We start from the raw sequence: 24,507 nt of genomic DNA on the forward strand, positions 1-24,507 counted from the left end.
TTTTAAAAAACACAGAGTATTATTCAGTCATAAAGAGGAAGAGCTGACACATGCTACAACATAAATGAACATGAAAACCATGATGCCAAGTGAAAAAGGCCAGACACAAAAGGCCACATACTATGGGATTCCATTTCCATGAAATGTCCAGAACGGGCATATCCATAGACAGAAAGCAGATAAGTGGTTGTCAGGGATGGCAACCAGGGTTGGCAGAGATGGTTGTCACAGAGAGTGGCTGCTAAAGGCTCTGTGACAAAAACATTCTGGAACTAGGGGCACCTGGGTGGTTCAGTTGATTAGGCAACCAACTTCAGTTCAGGTCATGATCTTGCAGTTTGTGAGTTCGAGCTCGGCATCAGGCTCTGTGCTGATGGCTTCGGATTCTGTGTCTCCCCCTCTCACTCTGCCCTCTCCCCTGCTCATGCTCTGTGTCTCTCTGTCTCTCAATAATAAATAAACGTTAAAAAAAAACCCCAAACATTCTGGAACTAGATAGTGATGATGGCTGTATAACCTTGTGAATACACTAAAACCCACTGAATTATTTAAAAAGGTGATTGTATGGTATATGAATTATATCTCAATAAGTTGTTAAAAACAGTTGTATTACAGGGGCGCCTGGGTGGCTCAGTCGGTTAAACGTCACACTTCAGCTCAGGTCATGATCTCGCAGTCTGTGAGTTCAAGCCCCGCGTCGGGGTCTGTGCTGACAGCTCAGAGCTTGGAACCTGCTTTGGATTCTGTGTCTTCTTCTCTCTCTGCTCTACTCCCCCACTCATGCTCTATCTCTCTCTGTCTCTCAAAAATAAATAAACGTTAAAAAAAAACTTTTTAAGCAGTTTTATTACATATGACTGCATTAATTTATACACAAGAACTCATTCAAATCTATTAATCATCAAGACTTTAAAAAACCAAGAAAACTCAAGGAACCAAGAGATGTAAATACATGTAGTATTCAAAGACAAATGAAAGCAACCAAAGATAGCACTGTACGTTTTTAATTAGGGGAGAGGTTGGAAGATGAAAAAACAGATAATAACAATGATTACATATATTTACAACACACACAAACAGCAAGTGCTGGCCAGGCCAAAGCACTCCTGTAACTGCAGCTGGCACTAGTAAGCCTATGATGAGGTTATAATGCTTTTGGAAAGCAATTTGGTAATCCAGCAAGAAAGCAATGACAGAACAGTTGTCAATGAGATACAAAGAAATACTAAGGAGAAGGGAGTAAAAATAGTTAAAAACTTAGGTAGGCATTACGAAAGGATTAGAGAGTTTCAGAAAAACAACCAAGTTTACCCACAACCATAAAAAGAATTCTCTTTCTCTGGCTCTGAAGTGTTCTAGCAGTGACATCATTAGCCTCTCCACCACCAGACTGTTGCAGAATACCACAAAACAAACCCAGAGCACCCAGATTTATTTCTAGTAGTACTCCCCGTTAAAAGAACTCAGGACAGCACTTAACTCCATATCTTAGAACAGAAAAAAGAGAATCAATCAATATGGTACTGGAATCTGGGGCGCCTGGGTGGCTCAGTCGGTTAAGCGTCCAACTTTGGCTCAGGTCATGGTCTTGTGGTTTGTGAGTTCAAGCCCCGCATCGGGCTCTGTGCTGACAGCTCAGAGACTGGAGCCTGCTTCAGATTCTGTGTCTCACTCTCTCTCTCTGCCCCTGCCCTGCTTGTGCTGTCTCAAAAATAAATAAATAAATAAAAACATTAAAAAATATATATATGGTACTGGAATCCCTTGCTATGTCTGAAAAGGAGGTCTTCACATGTGTCTGTGGTAGTAAGGTGGGGGGGAAGCTGGCCTGGAGGGACTGTCACTAGCCAAGCTGTGACCCTGTAAACCCTAAAAAGAGATCAGTAAGTACAGGAAATCAGAATATTCCCAAACTGGGAAAAAACATGAGCCTGTAAGGATACACACAGGTGATAAGTGTATCAACGCTATAACTATAAAAGCAGGATGCATACAATTGAACACTTAATTTCATATATCTGAATAACTAAGGGAGCAGCGCGGCCATAGAGAGCTCTGTTTCTTGTATTATGTTTGTTCATAAAGGATAGATATTTAAACAGGGAAGGGAGACAGGGAACTATGAAGAAGCCACAATCCTAGAGAAAGTAGTACACCACAAACAGGACGGACAGGTGGGCACAGTAACCAAGACTGCGCAGCAGATGACAGCTCAGCCACCACAAGAAGAGAGCTGAAGGAGAAGCTCCTTTTGAAATGCACCAAACACATGAAGTCAAAAACCAGACTAGACAGGACGTCCTGCACCCCAGACATGATGAGCACAGATATAGAGAAGGGAAGAGCAGATGGCAAGAAGAGGCAGGAGCCTGGGCAGGCCCCACAGGGCCGCATGAACCCCTCTCTATGCAGCAGACCAGCCCCAGGAAGGCTGGCTCAGGCCGGGTCAGACACACACACACACCAGACCCCAGCTCCCAGACAAGGAGGCCCCATCACCGCCGGGGCTGCACCATAGCAGGGAGGAGGCAGGGTTCTTTCACGTACAGGTCTGTTGAGCATTAGAACTGCAGGCAAGGTGCAGGCCTACCTTAGGATGTTGAAGGTTCAGGTTCAGACCACTGCAGTGGAGTGAATATCACGATAAAGAGATTCAAACTTTTTGGTTTCCCGGTACATATAAAAGTTATAGTTACACTCTACTGGAGACAATATGTTAAGTGGCAGTAGCGTTATGTCTAAAAACACAACACCCATGCCTTAATTAAAAAACACTTTAGGGGCACCGGGGTGGCTCAGTCAGTTAAGCATCCAACTTCAACTCAGGTCATTATCTCACGGTTCATGAGTGCGAGCCCCGCATCGGGCTCTGTGCTGACAGCTTGGACCATGGAGCCTGCTTCGTATTCTAGGTCTCTCTCTCAATCTCTGTGCCCCTCCCCTGCTCACACTCTGTCTCTATATCTCAAAAACAAATAAACATTAAAAAAAAAAAAGTCTTAAAAAAATCTTTTATTGGTAGGGTGCCTGGGTGTCTCAGTCAGCCTGACTTTGGCTCTATGTCTCCCTCTCTCTCTGCCCCTCCCCTGCTTATGCTCTGTCTCTCCCTCTCTCTCCAAGATAGATAAACATTTTAAAAAATTAAAAATACCTGACTGGTTAAAAAAGAAAAAAAAAAAAAAGTTAACCATTGGGATGCCTGGGTGACTCAGTTGGTGGAATACGTAACTGCTGTTCATGAATTTAAGCCCCATGTTGGGCAAGTAGAGCTTACTTCTTCTTTAAATATTATTTATTTTGAGACAGAGAGAGGGAGAGAGACAATCCCAAGCAGGCTCCATGCTGTCAGTGCAGGGCCCAATGCAGGGTTCAATCTCATGAACCAAGAGATCATGACCTGAGCCGACATCAAAAGTCAGACGCTTGGGGAGCCTGGGTGGCTCAGTCGGGTTAGCGTCTGACTCCCACTTAGGTCATGATCTCATGGTTTGTGAGTGCAAGCCGTGCATCAGCTCTGCACTGATGGTGCAGAGCCTGCCTAGTATTCCCTCTCTCTGCACTTCTCGTAAGCGCTCTCTCCCTCTCAAAACACAAAAAAAGTCAGATGCTTAACCAACTGAGCCATCCAGGCGCTCCAAGAAATGGATTTTTTAAATGTAGTACATGGTACAAATGTGACCAGCAGTATAGGTCCTCTAGCTAGACTGGTAGCACCATTTACTTATGGCAACTTGCTGTTTTCAACGCTCCACAGCTTGACAGTAAGCCAAGCATGCTTTAGACATTTCATAAATACTCCATCTCACAAGAAGTACCAACGATTGGACCAAGCTCTGGGGTTCAGTCAGCCCCTTAATGGTTTGTCCCTACGAGCAAAGCATATAACAGAAGCATATCAAATCCAGTAGCTTCCCTTGGAGATTAGCAGGAACTTCTCTGTCCTCAGGGGCAGTTCGTGGGGAAGAATCATGGTCACCATGCTAAGGCCTATCGAGAACTATGACAGGCCTGGACTGTCCTCACAAGCCAGGCCAGTGATACTGCGAGTGAGGGCTGTGCACACAGAGCCCTGGGGATTCATGGGACTCCTGGACACAACCAAGGTCACATGCTCCTTGGGTCATCCTGGGTGCAGACCCTCAGGCCTGGTACAGAGGAGCAGCCAGACTGCGTGACCTAAGGGGCACACAAAAGGGACGGAAGTGGGAAGGAGCTAGCACTTCAAACAGCACAGCCCTGGGCATCACAGCAGTGCTGTGAACTGATCCGGCCACAGGTCTGCTGAGCAGCCACCACTGCCCTATGGGGCAGGGGAGCGGGGACTTCCGCCTGTCTCTGTCATGGCCGCCCCACCCCTGCACCTGTCCCAGAAAGTGTGTCAATCAGATCAACGTGGCCTCACCTAAATTCACCTGTGTGCCCAGCCTCCTGTCAAGCAAGACTCAAGGAGACAACAGGAGACACGCCCAAGACAGTGGCAAACAGTGCTTTTAATTCAAAACTGACAAGTGAAATAGTGACTAAAATCTCAAACATTACTTTTTTTTTTTTAATGTTTATTTATTTTTGAGAGACAGAGACAGAGTGCAAGCAGGGGAGGGGCAGAGACAGAAAGGGAGACACAGAATCTGAAAGAGAATCCAGACTCTGAGCTGTCAGCACAGAGCCTGATGACGGGCTTGAGCTCACAAACCGTGAGATCATGACCCGAGCCAAAGTGGGACACTTAACCGACGGAGCCACCCAGGCACTCCTCAAACATGACATTCGTGAAGAACAAAATATGACAGGCTGATTCATGGACCTGGAAAAATGTAATTGTATACCAACACCTTCTGGACTCAATGACATTTCCGGCAAAGGAACAGACACATCTGTCACGTGGTTTGGAACACGGCCGGGGGATAGCCCAGGGCTTCTTCCCAGTAGGCAGAACCTTCACCCTGGGAGGTGCGGTAAAACAACACCCAAGGTCAGTGAAGAGTTTCCGAAGGGTCAGCGGCGATGCCTGGGAGGGCGGGCAGCTCAGGCAGCAGGTGTCCACGACCACAAAAAATAAGGGGCACTGAAGACCTGGGTGTGACAGTTCCCCATCAAACTAGCTAAGCTGGGGACAAAGGACCCTGATATCAAAGACCCTGGGAGGCTGGCTGCAGAGCACTTACCAAGAAGAGCACTCTTCAGCTCAGACTTCCTGAGGGCAAACTCAGCAAACATCCAGCCTGTGGACAGCAGTCCCCCCAAAACAACTACCAGGTTAAGTCAGACAAGACTCTGGTTACAAGCATGTGTTCCTGAGAACTTTCATCAGAGTGGTTTCTGTGATTGTTAAAAAAGCTTCCAGAACAGATCCTCAAAGGAGGGCACTGTCATCACCTGGAAAGCATGGGTTTATATCAGACCCCACTCAGCCAGGCCATCCCCAGGGGCAGGCCCCACCCGACTTGGCAGCCCTTGGCACGCACCTTCATCCGCTGTGAGGCTCTGTGGCAGGCTGCTGGCTAACCCGTGCAGCGTGCTGCAAACTGATGGGCTTTCTTGACAGACAGGGGCCTCACCCTACAGACCCCATGACAGACCTGGCCAGGCACTGCTGAGGGAGGAAGTAGAGCATCATGCCGGATGAAACCTGCTTACTTCCCCTCCGCCATCCATCCGCATGTGAGGATATTAAGTGCCACCGAAAATCCCCAGGCCACCTGAGCTGGTGCGAGAGGAGACAGCAGGTGCCATGAGAACAGATCTGAAAGTCCGGAGGTGTGTGTGTCTGATGTTACTGGTGGTGTTTGCTGGGGGTGGCAGAGTGAAACACGATCTGGACAGAAAACAGCCCCAGAGATGGGACCTGCAGAGCAGCCACTTTCCCTGCAGAATTTCAACGTGAGATGTGCCACTCCGTGCCACACGCTTGATGTAGGGGACTTCAAGCCTGATACTGCAGCAACCCAGCGTCAAAAACACCTGGTCGGCCCAGATGTTCTAGGAAATGAGTGCATGTTTCCTAGCCACAAGAAGTGAACGGGAGAACGGGCAACGGCCTCGATCCCGTGGCTGCCCCAGTGGGGCTCATTCTGGGAGTTGCCAGGGCCACACTTAAGCACAGCCCGCCAGAAGGGAGCCCACCACCATGAGCTCCCAGTTTTTAGGAAGTCTGGGCCCAGTGACACATATTCCATCCCAGGGGTTCTCAACTAGGATGATTCTGTGCCCCGAGGGACCCCTAGCAATGCCTGGAGGCATTTGTGATGCCATAACTGGGAGAGGGAGAAGAGTGGTACTGGCATCTAGTAGGTAGGTGCAGAGATGCTATAAACATCCCACAACGAAGAGGACAGAACACAACAAAGAATAATCAGGTCTGAGTGGCAACAGTTCCTGGGTGACAAGTCCTGCTCTATTCTGATAGACTCAATGCTCCCTTTCCCAGGAAGAACCTCACCAAGTGTTCAGTGACCACCCTGAGAGCACTCAGCGCTAGTGCAGGCCCTGTGTGCAACAAGGTCCTGCAGCCACCGCTTAGAACAGGAGAGAGAGGGAAGTATGAGCACAGGAAGCTGGGATCAGGGAGAGTGGCAGGTATCCCCAGTTTGAAAAAGACATGTTAAAAAACCCTAATGCAGGGTGCCTGGCTCAGTCAGCTGAGTGTAAGACTCGACTTCAGCTTAGGTCATGATCTCACAGTCGTGGGATCAAGCCCTGGGTCAGGCTCTGCACTGAGCATGGAGCCTGCTTGAGCTAGTCTCTCTCTCTCTCTCTGCCCTTCCTGCGTGTACCATGCTCTCTTTTTCTCTCAAAATAAATAAACGTTAAGAACAAAAAAAAAAAAAAACAAAAAAAAAAACCTAATGCCGTGTTTGAGAAACAATACGAAACTTCCATGACCTAAACAGTATACATGGCAGTGCTGACGAGGCTTTCTCCCAACCACGGGTGTGGATTCACACTGAGAAGGATCAGACTGGAGCAGAAGAAAGCACCCCACAAATGTGCTGCCAGCCCTCCAGAGCCCAGCACAGTGCAGGGAAGCGGGGCAAGTGGCTGCTGCAGGAGCGGGAGGAGACAGTCAGAAGGGAGCGGGCACACCCCTAATGGGGGGAGCTAATACCCCACTCCCTTAGCAGCCAGACCCACATTCAACTCCCAAGAGGGTAAGAACACCAACCCGGCAGAGATGGCCAAACGTGAAATGTCTCTGCACAGCGCATGCTCTCGGGAAGGAGTCAGCCACTCCAACAGCAGCAGCAGGGCCCGGGCCTGGGCACCACAGGGGCGCAAGCCCTGGCTTTCTTACTCGGTTTCTCCATGGCTCTAGGCTCAGCGGGCCAACACGCAGGTTTTGGCTGGAACTCTGCTTGACAATGCTGTTTCCAAATGCCAGCCTTTGACATTTCGCTTGCTGTAAGATTATACTCAATAATTTCTCTGATTTAAGATGTTTTTTTTAAACTAATGAAGCAAACTCTCAACTTGGAGCTGGATGAAAAACACAGCTAGGAGCCCACTTTGATTGCTGTAAAGAACACCCTGTTTATTCCACGGTAAAGCAAGCCAATGCAAAATGAGACACATCCAGCCAGAACTGGCACATGAGGGGAGAAGCAGCTGAGCACGCTAGACCTGCAGCCTCTCAGTGTGTCCCAGAGTGACTGTTCCTGCAGGGAATCACCTCTCTTGGAAGGAGCCCCCAGAGACAACAGGTAAAGGGGAATTAAGACTTAAGATAACCCCACACACAGTATTCTTAGCACTGTACCTGCAGGTGGTCTAGGACTGAGGTCTTGGTAGACAAACCTTGTGTTCTGTATACACGTCACAGAACCTGTTACAAGATAAAAGTTGAGCCCAGGTTTTTCCCACCTGTAAACACAAATGCACCTGATACTCTTACCTTTACTGGCAAGTTCACCCTGCCCCAAAGCACAATTCCAATGAGAGGTTTGAATGAGTTCATAAGCCTCTCCTTTAAGAGACACACACATGTTAGTATAAATTAATATAAATTAGCTAGTTGTCTTACTTTGTTGTTGGCAGCTGGCTAAAACCGTCAGCAAGCTCTGGACAGGTGCAGAATGCTCTGGAGCCTGAGCTGAGCCAGGCCTGCTCTGGCTTGGCAGGTACTGAGGTAGAAGGCTTTGCCACAGTAAGGAGAGAGAAACAGGGTGCTTGCTCCAGAGATGCAGGAGGCCGGGAAGTGGCCCGGCTGAGAGGGGACAGGGAGAGGACGCCAAGTGCCTACACACAAACCAGCGGGCAACACCTGCTTAAAACCACCACCCTCTCTACCTCGAACTCCCAGAACCCCAATGTTCTCCCCCACCCCAGCCTCTGCAGCCCCTTCACCTCCTCCCGGTGCAGCAGGCTGATCTGTCCTTTGCCGCAGCCTAAAGCACATCCAGCAACTCCTGCCCACAGTCCTGGGAGGGTAAGGGGAACAACAAGACCTTGAACCCACCCTGTGCAGACAACTCAGGTCATTGGACATACTCTCGTAAGCACATCCTACTCTCCCAAACCACAGGTTCTCTGTCACTTCATAGGAATATTACACACTCATTTTGTTCATCAGAGTTTCTTAAACGAAATAAACTACATTATTAACCCAATTACTCAATAAACATTGCCACTGTCCTAGCAAGGGTCCAGGGACACAGCCATCGGCAGACATGGTCCCTGCCCTTAGGAAGTGACATCCAAACAGGCAACAGGCCTGATGTCATTTACAAAAGCGGCTGGCTAAAGCTGTGACGTGGCCAGGACAGAGCAGACAAGTGCTAGGGGTACAAAGCAGACCTCTGGCTACTGTGGGGCTGAAGCATGAGTGGGCAAGAGGCTTGATGAAAAGAGTACCCTCAGGTGCTGGGAGTGGCCTCCAGTGGAGGGTTGCAGCACTGTTCAGGGGACAGTGATGGCAGCTTAGATAGTGCTGCTCGGCAAGGAAGGAAATACTCACATGAAGAAAATAAAATGTAATAGCTAAACATGCATCGCACATTTTAAAGTTTCACTTTCCCCTAATGTTTCAGATTCAAAATACAGCAGATTCAACATCCAAATGAAGCAGAGAAAGGACTCTGGATTTGTGAGACAGCAGTAACAGATGCCACAAGACAGACACATACACACACAAACACACACACCTGCTTGGCCGTCACAACGTCACAGGCTTTAAGTCAAACAGCAGGGCCTCACAGCAGCTTCAATGATTTCAGTCAAATGCAGCACCCTCGGGTGCACACTGCTTTATCCACTTCACCAGCACAGGTTCACGGAGTACCTGCTACGTGCCACGTGCTGCTCTAGACACTGGAGGCACAACAAAGAACGAGGCTAAGCCTATACCCTTAAGAAAGCTACATTCTGATATGGCACATGGATACCCCAAAATGCAAACAACAAGCATCACAGTGTCAGATGGTGATATTACCATGAGAAAAATACAGCCAGGAAGGAAACGGAGTAGTTTGTGGTAGTTGTATTTGATGTGAGTAGTTGCGGGATGTGCAAATTCAAACACAGAAACCCTGAATGGGAAAGTGACACCTAAGCAAAGATGCAAGAAGGGGAAAGCCCTAAAGAAATCTGGGAGAGCCTTCCCAGCAGAGGACTGGCCAGTGCAAAGGTCCTAAGACAAGAGCATCTCTAGACTCAACAGTCTAGTGTGACCCACAGTATGGGCCATCTCCAGACAGAACCCCTCAGTGTCAGGCAGGGACCTCAATGGCCCTGAAACGTCCCTTCTGGGATCACTTCTGGTACCCTCTGGGTGCCTCAAACCACAGGAGTGGGATCCTGAGAAACGGGGCTGGCCATAAGGGCCCAAGCATGTCGTGAAGCAGAGTGTGACACTAGCCTAGCCAGGGCTATTTATTCCCTCCTATCACCAGGCCTGGGCTCCAAGATGCTGGCCACCAGGCCATTGCTGCCCTGCTGGTTTTCTCTGCTCCGGCAATTATGGGCACCATGACACAGAAACCTGTCAGGGGCAACCTTCCCCCGTTGTGGAATTCTGTAATTTCCTTCCTGCCTCGGCCACTGCAGGCCAACAGAGCACCTCAGTGCAAGACCAGCTCTCAGGGCCCCTCCATGACACAGAGGTTTGTAGGGTCAAGTGAATGCCCGTGCTTTCTCTTCCCATAGCCGTAACTCACTGGCGTGTGTATGTTTTAACAAATAATTTTACTTCTGCAGTTAAGAAAGACAGCCACAACATTACTCTTTAAAGCATTTAAGCATCAATTGCACAGTGAAAAACCTAAGAGAAAAGCCTTCTTCCAAGTGTGAGAAGTCCAAATGTTTATTTGAAAGAGCTGATTTTTTTAAAAAACATCTTGAGTGGTACTTAAGCAACATAAACGGCACTGAGACTGTCGGCCACAATCTGGAGGACACTTGCCGACTGGCGGCCCCGCGGGGTGGGGTCTCGTCCCAAGGTGCCCCTTGCAGCCTGCCTGCCCTGTGCACTGTGGAAGCAGCACAGCCCCCGGGATCCCAAGTGACCCAGGACCTGCGGGTGACTCATTCCCTCTCAGCACAACCCAGTCAGCTTGCCACCCACCTGATGACCCAAAATTGTGGTAAGTAAATAGTTTGGGTTACTCAATAGCTTCTGAAATTGAAATCTCTGAACATATTTTTTTTTAATTTTTTTTTTTAACCTTTCATTTATTTTTGAGACAGGGAGAGACAGAGCATGAACAAGGGAGGGTCAGAGAGAGGGAGACACAGAATCTGAAACAGGCTCCAGGCTCAGAGCTGTCAGCACAGAGCCTGATGCGGGGCTCCAACTCATGGACCGAGAGATCATGACCTGAGCTGAAGTCGGCCGCTTAACCGACTGAGCCACCCAGGCGCCCCTGAACATATTTAAAGCAACAAAACCCTAGTTATGACTGTCCACCATCTCCATCCCACCTAATAAAATGGAGCTGAGCACAAGAGAAGTTCTCAAGAACATGACCCTCTGCCTGGCCCTGCAGCCACCACGTCACCACGAGAGTTACGACTGCTCGCCTTTCCTACACACACGTGCACATACCCCAAATCCAAGCCCCTCACACCCGAGGACGGTCGCCAGCTTCACACCAGCAGCTGTCCTTCCTCCCACCCCCGGCTGGCCAAGGCTGCTCCTTTCCCGTCAGCAGCCCCCCGCCCCTGCCGTCTCCAGCCCTCACCCTTCCTCCCCCACTTCCCAGTTACAGCACCCCATCAATGTCACCCCCAGAAGGAGATCCTCCTGTGTGTTTCTCTCTCCTTCCTCCCGTGTGGCTGGCCAGGACAAGGTTCTGTACCTGCCTCACTGCTGAGAAATGTGAGAGATGTGTCCAGGGCACAGCTCTCACAAGAACAAGGAAAGATGGCTGTTCTCGATCGAACTTGGCTACGGGAATCAGTGCCACTGACATCCGGCACTTTTGGAGCCTCTGGAATAGGGTATCACCATGTCCCCCCTCCCCCCTCAGCAAGAATCTCTTTCTGTCCACATCGGTGTGGAGGGAGAATCTACGTACAAGTGCCACCTGCTGTGCTCACCTCACCTCTCAGAGCAGGGACCACAACCAGCCCTTCGCAGGAGTGGCTCTGACAGGAAGACAAGCCTGAGTCTTATACAGTTGATTCCAACTGAACTTGTAAGAATACAGTCCATTTGTGAACTGGGCATTTTCTGTGGACTTCAACTTGTTTCACACAATTTGTAAATAAAAACTTAAAAGAGTTTCAACTTCTTTGACCCCATGAGCATCGAGTTCAACAGTCCCCTCTCAGAAGTAGAAACTTTCAAGGGAGAATTTGAGATCAAGTTACATTTTCATATCCACCAAAAACATATTAAGGCTCAACTGAAATGCACAATACACTGGTCACCCACTAAGAGTTAAGGAAAATATCAACATCAAAATACCCAGTATCCAACATTTAAAACCACTAAATATAACAAACATTTTTAACACAGGGATTAAAACACAAATAAACTCATGGCAAAGGAAAACAAATGACCCACAGATTTCTTTCCCACCTCCCACCAAGTCTCATGCACCAGACAAGACAGCTTCACTAACCCTTAGGAAACCAACTGCCAGGTAGATGAAAGCTTTTTTTTTTTATTATTATTTTTTTAAGATTTTATTTTTAAGTACCCTCTACACCTAACGTGGGGCCTGAATTCGCAACCTCAAGATCAAGAATTACATGCTCCACCAACTGAGCCAGGCAGGCACCCCTGGAAGCTGATTTTTTTTTTTTTTTCAACGTTTATTTATTTTTGGGACAGAGAGAGACAGAGCATGAATGGGGGAGGGGCAGAGAGAGAGGGAGACACAGAATTGGAAACAGGCTCCAGGCTCTGAGCCATCAGCCCAGAGCCTGACGCGGGGCTGGAACTCACGGACCGCGAGATCGTGACCTGGCTGAAGTCGGACGCTTAACCGACTGCGCCACCCAGGCGCCCCGGGAAGCTGATTTTTAAAACACAGAGCCACATATTTTTAAAGCCCATCTCACAGTTATCACCTGGTGGCAAGACAGTACCCTACTGGGCAGGTGGGAAAGTGCAGGCAGGAGTGAGCGAGCTCACCAGGCCACAGGAGGCTCCTGCCAGCATCTGGGGAGAAGCCACAGCTACTCCCAGGGCTCCTGCGTCTACACAGGGGATAAGGCACGGCTGCAGAGCAGCTTTCTTGCTCAGAGTACTTCGAAGAACTAGGATGGGAGACATGATTTGTCCTCTTTTTGTTTGAAAATGTGCTTTAAAACACTTCACAATGCGGAGTGATTTATCCACTCATCCCGCTAACAGACATTCACTGAGCACCTACCAAGAGCCCAATCCTACCTGAACCCTGGGGACTAGGAGAAAAGGAGACAGCACCTGCGTGGATGCCAGGAGGCAGAGGAGTGGGACCTGCAGGAAGAGGAATGAATGGCTGGCATTCCTCAGATCCCTCCAGAAATTTCTCCCCATCTTATCTCTTCAGGAAGGATAAAATGCAAATTAAACAAGGATTTCACAAAGAAGGAGCTTGGGGAGTCTGAGGCTGCACTCAGGGTTGGTGTGATGAGAAAGTCTTTCCCCTTGAGGGGAAGGCCATGGCTCTGCACCAGAACCAAGGATTCACAGCAGGGGGACTACACACTCCCTATCTGAGCAATCACAACTAGGTTCTTTAAGAATGCCTTGGCTCTTAAGGGTTTCTTACATTTCTACAAACACACTGAGGAAGAATCTAATTCCTTGATATCACAAGAATAAATATCGGAAAGCTTAATCGTTAGTTACTAACCTGCCTACACCTTTTGCCTGTGAACTAGTCTCGGCCTCTGACAGACAGACAAAAGCTACAAGCACGAGTGAAGAATTAGCACGAAACGGTTAGAACTCTCACTCTGCAGGTTCGGATCCCAGCCCTGCTCCTCATTGGCTGTCTTACCTTGAACAAGTTACGTCTCCTCTCTGTGGCTCAGACTCTACCTCACAGCTAGGAATAAGGAGACCAGACCTCCCAGGCTTGCTGTGAGGATTTAATGAGTTAATCTACACAAAGCACACCAGCCAACTCAGAGGGAGTGCACTAAAAACACTTCTACAATTAAATAACAGACGAGAGGTTTCCATTCCAAGGGCCATCAGATCATAAAATAAGCCTTTGGAGACAAAAATGAAGCCCACCCCCTTTCCAAATGTGTGGTTTATGTATCTGAGTAAAACTGAATTAAATATACACTGTACTAGAAGGTCCGATTCTAACTCTGAGGGAAACAAAATGATACAGGGAGGTTGAGCCCCCACACTATGAGAGAAACCAAGATCAAAATCAGGCCCTTCTGGGGTGCCTGGGTGGCTCAGTCAGTTGGGCGTCTGACTTCGGCTCAGGTCATGATCTTGCAGTCTGTGACTTCAAGCCCCATGCCGGGCTCTGCGCTGACTGGAGCCTGCTTCAGATTCTGTCTCTATCTCTCTCTGCCCCTCCCCTGCTCTATGTCTCTCTCTCTCTCTCAAAAATAAAATAAAAACATAAAAAAAACATTTTTTTTAAATAAAAATAAAATCAGGCTCTTATATGGTCAAGAGGCAGCCATGTGGTTTAAGGCTCCACCCGGCAACTTTTCCTCGGGAGAGGATCCCAAACTCAAAAAGCTAAGTGGTCTTCAAATGCCGCCTGGGCAGAGTGTGCTCTGGAGCCCTGGAACACACTGAGACAGGCACAGCCAATGCAGGACACAGTGGGGACACCTCCCTCTAGCTCCCAGCATAACCAGGGGTGGGAAGCTGCCACCAACCCCGCCAGCTCATCCCCAAAGGATCCCTGCTCTCACATCAACCAGGCTCACTGTAATAACGTCCTCTCACCCCAGGAGACTCCACAAAGCCCAGAATCAGGCCCAGAAACCACTGCTGCCGCGTCACCCCCTACTTCCACCAAGAGGAACAAACCGTGGTGGAGTAGCAAAATTGTGGACCTAAGTTCTAGATCTGTGACTTAGTTGAAACCAGGGATAACCATGGGTAAGCCATACACTCTGAGCCATAATCTACTCTTCTGTAAAATGAGGTTGGGGGTGTCTAGGTGGCTTAGTTAGGTGTCTGTGGATTTTGGCTCAGGTCATGATCTCATGGTTCAGAGGATCCAGCCCCGTGTTGGGCTCTGTGCTGACAGCACAGACCTTGCTTGAGATTCTCTCTCTCTCCTCTCTCTGTCCCTCCCCTCACATGCACTTCTCCTCTCTCTTTCTCAAAACGAGTATTTAAAAAAAAACAAACAAAAAACCAGGGCCTGAGTGGCTCAGTATCTGAGTGTCTGACTCTTGATTTCAGCTCAGGTTCATGAGTTTGAGCCCCAAGTCAGGCTCTGCACTGACAGCAGAGCCGGCTTGGGATCCTGTCTCCCTCTCTCTCTGCCCCTACCCTGCTCACACTCCCCCCCCCCCCAAAAGAAACAAACATTATTTTTAAATAAATAAATAAATAAATAAATAAATAAATAAATAAGCAAGCTATTTTCAAAAAAAAATTTTAAATAATAAAATGAGGTTGATAACATTCACCCACCTCTTGAGGGCTGCTGAGCGCCTGTAACAGACAAGTGCAGGAAGCACTCTGAGGTGTGTCGTGGCTCACGGCTGACCGGGCGTGGCTGCTGCCTAAGGTGGCAGGAGGGGACTCTGGGGGCCAGGTGTCTGTCTTCCTGAGCTCACAACACACACTGTGCCACATGCTCCGCAGGCCACACAGGTCTTCGACCTCAGGCAGACAGGGAGCCGGCTCACGTAAGACAAGTGGTCACCAAGCTCTTGTGCAGCACGACACCAAGCAAAACACAGCTTGTCCTAACCAGTGTGGAACCACACTCACCAGCTGAAGCTCCAGGTGGTCAGCTGCCTGGCTCTCAAGAAAGACCGAGTACGACTGTTTCTACTGTTCCACAGAATAGGGTGGAGAAAGGGCAGGAAGGGAAGGGAGAAGCATTCAGCGGGTGATCCCTGAGGGTGGCCACTTATCTGTCTTCCCACTGTGTCCTTCAGTCCCTTGGAGCCTCTCACCTAGCAAGAAGCAGGCGAGGCAGGTAGAGGGACACAAGGTCGGGGCTGCCATCCACCTGAAGTCTAGCCTTCAAGGCTTCACAGATGGCAGGACTCGGCCAACACTGTCTCCGAATCTCACTAACCTGTATCTTCACTGTTAACGCTGTACATAACGTCACCACAGGTTATGAAATACAGAATCTTTTCATGGACACAGAAGCTCCGCTTGCTTCCTGCACTTTGGAACTGCCTAAAGGCATACTTCACACACCATTAACTTGATTAACATGAACATCAGGATGTCAGTTACCTCTGGACCGCTGGGCATGAGATTATAATCAGGAGGGCCACTCAGAGGGCTTCCAAAAACCTGGCGAATACCCTATGTTTAAAGCAAGGTGGTGGACACATGCAAGTCTGTTTATGTGTTCATTCTTTGAATTCTCCAAATAATTACACATACCCTTTACAGATACAACTTTAAATACCATTAAAATAAAAATAATGAAATGCCATTTTTCTCTACTTCTATACACGATAACATTTGTTAAGTGCTTACTGTTTGCTATGTGCTCCTCTGACCATTTTATGCATATTACCACGGTTAGTCCCCAAAACAACTCAGGGTGAGGACCGCCCACATCCATTTTTTTTTTTTTTTTAAAGATGGGGGACGCTGAGGCACAAGGCAGGTCCTTGGCCACAGTTACACACCCAGCAGTGAAACCATATTCAAATCCCACCCCAGTTAGCAACAGGCGTCTCAGATGCTGATATTCCATGTGAGCCAGATAAGTGGGGCCCTCACCTGGCAGGCTCTTCCTGAGGTGTGCTGAGTAATCGCTACCATATCCCACGTTAGGCTCAAGTCCTCAATGGACACTGATGATACCACATGGGACCAACAGACCCTTTGAACTTCCTTCTAGGTTCACCAGCTCATTCATTCACATCAAGGACTCAGGATGTGTAATGAGTTTTTGCTAATGAGATGAGTAAACTCATATCTTTCAGACACAGATCCTATGTGGGAGGGAGAAATCATTAACTACCGGGGTGGGGAGGTTCACCATGGAAATCATATTTCCGCTTTTCAAGACTGCCACTCTGGAGCTGTATCAGAAAAACAGCAACATTTCAAAGACAATTAGTCTAATCATATACTTAAGATTTCATTTCACAGCCAAATAACCTTGGATAAAATCTAAAATGAATATGCATTAAAAGCTTTACTATTAGTCACAAAACAATAACACACTCTTGCCTTCTGTTTTGCTAAAAATTAGTAACTCAACATATTAAGGCTGACAACTAAAAAGACTGGGTTTCTAACCTAAAGGCACATTAATTATATAACACTTAAACATGAACCTCTCGCTGGGAATTAAGTTTATTCAACACACGTTTTCACCATCATCTAGGCTGGAAATCTGAGTGATACGTAACTTGATCAAAAGGTTACCTCATGATGCCCTAAAGGCCAGGAGGCACCCAGCTGTTTGCTGTCCTACCCAGGGGAGCCAAATGCTAGGGGCCTACTATTTCCCACTCTCCAGCTACCAGGTCGACACCATCTCCTTCGAGGAAACCTCCCATGGCCTCCAAGACTAAAAAGTCAAAAGTTAAAAAAAATCTACAGCATATGGGCACTTCCAGTGCCCTACCAATCCCTCTCCTCCAGAATGCCCCTCCTCTCCGTTCTGCTGGGCTGGGGACCCTCAGTGCCTCCCACATATCTGATCCAGCTAGCTGTGCCCTCTCCTCCCCCTGTGCCCTTCAACCTTAGTGTGGACAGTGCTGCACTCTGTCCTGCCGGCCCACAGCTCATGCACCGCCAAGTGAACATCTCCCCTGGAGAGGCATAAGATTCCTGAGAGCAGTAAAGGGACCAACAGAAACTTCCCACAGTTCCTAAAAATGTCCTGGTTTTGCCTTCCATCAGTGTTTCCCACACATAAACATATAAAGCACGGGGACATGGATAACTGTTCTACTAACTCTAACACATCATCCTGTAAGGAAAATGCCAGATTGTGGTCAGACTTGGGATCTTTAATCCTCGGAAGGTTCTCTCTCCTTGAAATAGGAAAAAACAAAAACCAGCCCCCAAAATGCCACTGGCCACATGAATAAATGTCACCTAGCAGGAACACCCATCCAGTGGTAAACACTTGTGTGGTTTGCAACAGCAGAAGAGACAGCGATTTCTAACCGAGGATGCCTCCTCTCCTGACCACTGAAAAGGCACTATAAGCAGCTGCCCTCCCTTCCTAGACTCCGTATCTGCAAAATCTGAATGAAGAGTTTCTTACTGGGAACAATAATGGCCAAGCGAGACCCAGAGACACTGTGTCCCAGGGTTAACGGCTAACTGCCACAGCAGAGCTGCACACCACCATCGGCACGCGGGGAAAGATCTATTTTGTCTAGCACGACATTCATCTACACCTCCTCCAACCACCCATTTAGAGGCAGTTGCCAGAAACAAGAGAAGGACGAATATGGCAATAAGGGTGCGCAGGCACACCAGTCTGTATTTCACCTTGTCTTAGCCAACTCTGCCCACCTGACGCACACCTTCCGCACACCTCCCGAGACTGGCCCCAGCCCCAGGGCGGGCCCTCGACACCCTGAGGTCTATCTGCCTGTGGCCGGGGGCTGTCACCATCATTTTCTTTGAAGTGCTTTCCCCTTAGACCCCTGCCCTGTTCTCTCTTCCTACCAATTCTTACCTTCATAAAGGTCTTGTATTTGCCACGTGTAGATGGGAGGAGAAAAAAATGAAATCCACGATTTTCCGAAAATGCTTATCCTCGGAGTTCCAGGCTAGAAAAACACTCCAAATTCTGCTCTGGATTCACTCTACAAGCCCCAAAGAACAGCCCACAAGTTAGACTGCGACTCAAGGCAAAGTCTTCAGACAATGAACAACGGCAGCTTCACCAGAAAGGAAAAAAGCCAGGGGCGCCTGGGTGGCTCAGTCGGTTAAGCGGCCGACTTCGGCTCAGGTCATGGTCTCGCGGTCCGTGAGTTTGAGCCGCGCGGCGGGCTCTGTGCTGACAGCTCAGAGCCTGGAGCCTGTTTCAGATTCTGTGTCTCCCTCTCTCTGACCCTCCCCTGTTCATGCTCTGTCTCTCCCTGTCTCAAAAATAAATAAAAACCGTTAAAAAAAAAATTTTTTTTTTTTTAAAAGGAAAGGAAAAAAGCCAGAAGAGAACGAATCAAAGCTGACCACCTAATTTTCACAAGGGCCAGGTGACATAACTCCATCCTCTTGCCTGCAAAGAGAGCAGGAAGGGACTGGGCACAGAGGACCTGAGCAGACCATGGCAAATGCCCAGTGGATCACCGACTCCAAATACTCCAGAGGGGCAGGGGCCTGGCCCGGATTCGAAACCAGTTCTATCAGGGCATTCGGGTTCACTCCGTACCTGGGAACATCTCTGTCCCTGTGCTATCCCAGAAGTGTTCATGCTACCAGAAAGCAGTCGAAACAAGTAGGTACCTGGACCCCATGCCAGCTCTGATCCAGTGTGTAAGTTAGAAGCCCTGCGGGTCCCAGGTATCTTCACGTGGAACTCAGGAGAATCCAACTGGGTGAGTATGACAGTGCCTTCCAAAACAGAAATACTGTGGGGGCACCTGGGTGGCTCAGTCGGCTGAGCGTCCGACTTTGGCTCAAGTCAGAATCTCACGGTTCATGAGTTCAAGCCCCGTGTCGGGCTCTGTTCTGTCAGTGCAGAAACTACTTTGCATCCTCTGTCCCCCGCTCTCTGCCCCACCCTCACTTGCACTCTCTCTCAAAAATACGTAAAATAAAAAAAATAGAAATACTGTGGTCATCCTATGACAAAATAACAAGTAACAGAGAGCAGAGCAGGGCCATAGACCTAATTCCAGTCATTAAGACCTAATCCTGTTTTGTCTCACCAGTAATAAGGCACGTGGACCCCTGACAGGATGCACTAGAGACACCCCACCTCTGTGGGATTCTTCCAGATCCGATAACTTCAGTGTCATCACCAAAAACATCAGACAAAACCAAACTGAGGGACAGGCTACAAAATACTTGACCAATACTCTTCAAAAGCATCAAGTTCATGAAAAACTGGATGCAACGAGAATCTGTCCTAGACCAAAGGAAATCAAGGAAACGACTAAATGAACGTGGCTCCTGGATGGGATCATAGAACAGGAGGACAGTGGTGGGGAGTAGGGGTGGGGGCGGGCGGGGGGGGGGGGAGGACTGATGAAACCCCAACAGGTCTGCAGTTCAGAGTGTGGCACCAACATTCACTTTTGAGTTTGACAGAAGTGATATGCTGTAAAAATGTTAACATTAAGGGAGGTGGGATGATGGGTTTTATGGGAACTCTGTGTTTTTCACAACTTTTCTATATATCTAAAATTACCCCAAAATCAAGTTTAGTTTATTTATTTATTTTTAAAGATCTTATTTTTAAGTAATCTCTACATCCTGTGTGGGGCTTGAGCTCACAACCCCGAGATCAACAGTCACATGCTCGACCAACTGGGCCAGCCAGGCACCCCAAGTTTATCGGGGTGCCTGGGTGACTCAGTCAGTTAAGCATCCGACTCTTGATTTTAGCTCAGGTCATGATCTCATGGTTTGTGAGTTCAAGCCCTACATTGGGCTCTAGGCTGACAGTGCGGAGCCTGCTTGGGATTTTCTCTCTCCCTCTCTCTCTGCCCCTGCCCTGCTTGGTCTATCAAAAATAAAAAATAAATTAAAATATATTTAAAAAAAAAAAAAAAAAGTTTTTTGTGGGGCACCTGGTTGGCTAGTCAGTTGAATGTCTGACTCTTGATTTCAGCTCAGGTCATGATGCCTATCCCAGGGTCGCGGGAATGAGGCCCTGATCATGCTTCACACTGAGTATGGAGCCTGCTTAGGATTCTCTCTCTCCCCACCCCCTCTCTAATATAAAATTTTAAAAACTAAGTTTTAAAAAAATGTTTCTTTGGAGGCTATTTTGATAGCTTCAAGTAAACTTAAACAATCTGAAGGAAATACACTTAAAGAAAAAAACTAACAGAAAAAGTTAAGAATAAATTTCCTAACACCCCCACCTTCTTTAGCTTGCATCGTCCAAAAGCCTTCTGTTTTTGGAGCAGAGAGGTCTCCCTGCAAAAGCCCTAGGCAAGCACAGCCCTCCTGGTCTTCCCAACACTAGACATGGCGCTCCCTCCTCAAACTTCCTCCACGCTTGGCTGCCCCCTGCTCCCTTACCCTCTGGGTTGCCCTGCCAGGAAAGCCCCGGCTCAGTGCACATAAGTCCACGTTCTTCTGCCCTCCTCTCTGGGGCGGCCCCACTAAGGCTAGCAGAGCAATTCACTGTCCTTGGGGCCAGTCTCCCCTCGGCCCCTGGGGTGGGGCCGTGGCTGGTGGGACTCACAGGGCTGGGGGCACATGCAGGCTGTCCCACACCCGCTGAGCAGCCATCTTTTTCACCCAAGGATTCCTTCAGGCCACGAGTGTGGAGGCCTGGTTCTGTTGAGGTCTCTTCTCCGTCACCAGACCATCCTCACCCCCTTCCACCCGAGACACAAAGCACAGTGCCAGCAGCTTCTGGGCAGGAGACTTTTCTAAGATTAAACAACAACAAGAAAAAAAGCATTTAGATTACAAGTTTTGTTTTCTTTTTTTAGGAATGAGAATAAAATGCATTCACAAATAAAATCTATATTTAGATACACATTTTTAAAGCTGTATATCTGATAATAACCAGCTATGTACATACAATCAGTAGAAGACTATAATTTTGACGAATGAAAAAAAACCCATCAAAGAAAAATGCCAAACTGCAGGAAGAAAAAAATGAGTTGACAATGGAAAAGGGAGGCAGTAAATCCTGAGCTTCAGAGATCATGCACTGAGAGGACAGATTATTCTCTCAGCCTCCTGTCCAGCCTAAGTCATGGGCCACTCACTGCAGAGGAAAAAATGCAGAAGAGCTCAGGGCTCACCCTCGAGGAAGGAAGCCAGTTAATAATGACAAGAGCCCGGAAACAAGCAGTTATCAAGCTTCTTAGCTTTCCTAGTAAGTTAGCTTGCTACCTCACCTGCCCCCACAGGGTCTGGCTGCTGTGACTCTCCAGATCAGCCCTTCCTAAGAGCAGAGCCGAGCAAAACCAGCGTCTGGGCAATTTTCCCAAAGAATGGGCTGGTCCCATCATTTCCCGAAGGAGGAACCCATGCTGCACTTCTTAACGGCCAGTGCTGGCCCATGCTGGGTCTAACGCTCCTGTCACTCCTGCCCTCCTGCTAGGTTGGTGGCTCTCTCACTCACTGAGCATCCATGCGTAAGTGCATGGTAGGAACCTCTAAGACAAGGGGGGCTGCATGGACAACCCCCAGGACCATCAGCCACACAACCATCCGAGGAGGGTGGGGCTTCATGCACCTGGATGAAGAGCTGTGGCACTGGATGTGGTCGCGCCTAGCCACAGAGCTTATGCCCCTTTTAGGACAGGATACTTTTATAAATCAGAGCAAAGTCAAGGCCTGGGGAAAGACCTCAGTGACCTCGCCTAAAGCAGCAGAGAAATATGTGCCATTTCCCCTAAGGGCCCTATATCATAAGAGAATAGCAGCTTGGCTTCTGGGCAGAGAGACTGCTAGGGTGACCCTCATCCTCAGGAACCTTCAAGGAAAAAGTCCTCCTAACGGGAAAGCAACTGCCTTGAGAGTAGCTGTCTCTCGCACAGAGTCCACATCACCGACACTGGCGGCTGGCACTTCTACAGGTTCCGTGCTCAGGGTCTGGCTACGTGAGGACAGTGGCCCATGGCAGGCCTCGCCCACCACGGCGGCAGTGCCAACATGAAAAGCCTCAGCTCAAATAGTGTATGTTTGACGTAAGTAGTTTGCTACTCCAGATTTACCCAACAGTTGGTCCCCAACCTGCAAGGAGCTATAGTTACGAAAAGAAATGAGTACCTCTGAAACACAACCTTTCAAGGGTCAGGTAAGTGATATAATATACACATGGGAAAAGAGAGTATCTCCTTCCTAAGTTGTATTTCCTTAGACAACAGAAGAGTGGAACATGAATCCATGTTTTTAAGTGTCTGACTTCTTCCTGGTTTGGAATGCTTGCAAACGGGGCAATAAATAGGGAACAAACAGTTTCTGATGAAGCCCTCCACCCCTTGAGCATATACAGCTCTAAATGCAAGGGAATCAGAATGTACATGTAGGATTCTGACATGCTTCTAACAAATGGCAAAAATGGGAAGATACACGGGTATGTGACAAATACTACTGGAAGTCCAGGCCTGAGAAGCATGAAGAGAAAAGATGAGACAGTAACCAAAGCCACCCAGAGCCTCAAAGTTCAGAAAGACAAGGACAAAACAAGGCACAGAACCTGTTTCAGAACTGACTATATAATAAAACTATTGCAGAGCAAAGCGGACAGGGATGGGGCAGGGGTGGGTGGGACACACACAGAGAAGCTGATCACTCAGAAAAGGCTTCACGGTCACCAAGGGGGTAGTTTCCACTGGGGGAATTTCTTCAGGCAAAGAGGAAGAGCCTGAAGAGGAGAAACCGGTAGCTTAGAACACCCTGGACACTACCTGGGCTGTACAGGGCACTCGGCAGGTGCATCTGAGAAGGGACTCTCATCGAGGAGGAGCAAAGGGACAGGCTAGGAGAGACAGGGAAGTCCTAGGAATGCTGGAACTGAGGCACCCTTCCAGCAGTGCTCACTTCCTAGTCACCGAGAAAGGGGGACTAGGAACAAAGTGTGTCAATGTTTTCAGCCCTGCCAGGGGAGAGTGTGTGATGAGAATGCGATATGGCCACCCCTTGAGATGAAGCCACTTCCTTCACTGTAGGGGAGCATCCAGAGCCAGGCCACAACTGAATACATGCCCTCTACTTCAGACTGGGTCTAAGAGCAAGATCTGCAAGGTAGAACCTTTTCCTCCTGGGTGGCACAGAGTTCCCAGGTCCACTGCAGGCTTTGTCTTCCCAGCTCCTCAGAAACAGGGAGGGAGAACAGAAAAGTTAACTCCAGGCGCCTCTTCCCACAGGTACCACGGCAGGTCAAAGCACATAACAACAATTTCTGTAAGGCTTCAAGCTTCCCTGCAAATCTTATCAGCCTTCTCTGACAGCATCCAATATACAGCTGTCGCTTTGAGATACAACTCCCACTGCAGTACAATTAATTCCAAAAGAGAAAAACAGGTTGAAGAATGAGACTTTAACAATGATTTCATTGTAACAGCTAAGCTTCAGCCAGATGAATTCTGAGATACTTCCGAGATGCGCACACACACACACACACACACACACACACACACACAAACACACACAACGCAGCTGCCTGCACACGGGCCTCTCCAGCCTTCTCCAGCGTGGGCAGACCTGCCACCACCAGCTCCACCAACATGCAGAAGGCACACACCTCCAGAACGACCCTGCTTGGCATCCAGACACACCTTCACACATGCCTTTAAATATTGCGATTCCCTGAAGGCTGCAAGCTGATTCAAAGCACAGTGGCTGGTGCAGAGGACACTTGATCTCGTCTGTGGGGCAGAGGAGGTCACTAGGCCACCAGGAACTATGTGCCCACCTTCATCAGGCTCCTGGGCAACACTCCAAATGCAAACCGTCCTTGTCTGCTTTGCGGGCCGTGCGTCCGGGCACGGGCTGCTGACGTAGGCCGTGGCCGTCTGTTCCGCGCACCGAGCTTGCGGTGCTGTCAGTTCTACTTCTGTGGGCCTATGTGCAATCCAACTATTTACACAGAAACCTGAATCGGTTCCTCTGATGAGGGATTTGAAACCCACAAATGTAAATCCTTTATAACAAACTATCTCTCTTAAGACATTCAAAAGGACTTGGCATTTCTTGGAGTAAAAATTTCAGTTTAAGTAAGGAAAATTTTCCAGTCTAAGAGGATGGAAACAGACTCTGTGCAACTACATAAATGCAACCAGTCAAGCGATGCAAAC

General features: G+C 48.5%; 1 protein-coding gene across 9 annotated transcripts in view; it reads right to left on the reverse strand.

Annotated features, from left to right (window-relative positions):
* The window catches only part of PDPK1 (3-phosphoinositide dependent protein kinase 1), an 82,404-nt gene that overhangs the window by 46,204 nt on the left and 11,693 nt on the right, over positions 1-24,507 (reverse strand). Inside the window, exon 2 of one of the 9 annotated variants that reach the window (XM_045462331.1) lies at positions 20,934-21,123. The exons of 7 other annotated variants lie outside the window; for them this stretch is intronic. Coding sequence is in view for 1 of the 2 variants with exons in the window: in XM_045462325.1 (XP_045318281.1) it covers positions 122-166 (45 nt within the window). In the remaining variant the exon portion in view is untranslated. Of the gene's footprint in view, positions 1-121; positions 176-20,933; positions 21,124-24,507 lie in introns of those variants that run through there. One more of the 9 variants, XM_045462325.1, reaches the window with a different exon arrangement.

The sequence above is a fragment of the Leopardus geoffroyi genome, chromosome E3, assembly GCF_018350155.1.
Source record: "Leopardus geoffroyi isolate Oge1 chromosome E3, O.geoffroyi_Oge1_pat1.0, whole genome shotgun sequence".
Classification (NCBI taxonomy): Eukaryota; Metazoa; Chordata; class Mammalia; order Carnivora; family Felidae; genus Leopardus; species Leopardus geoffroyi.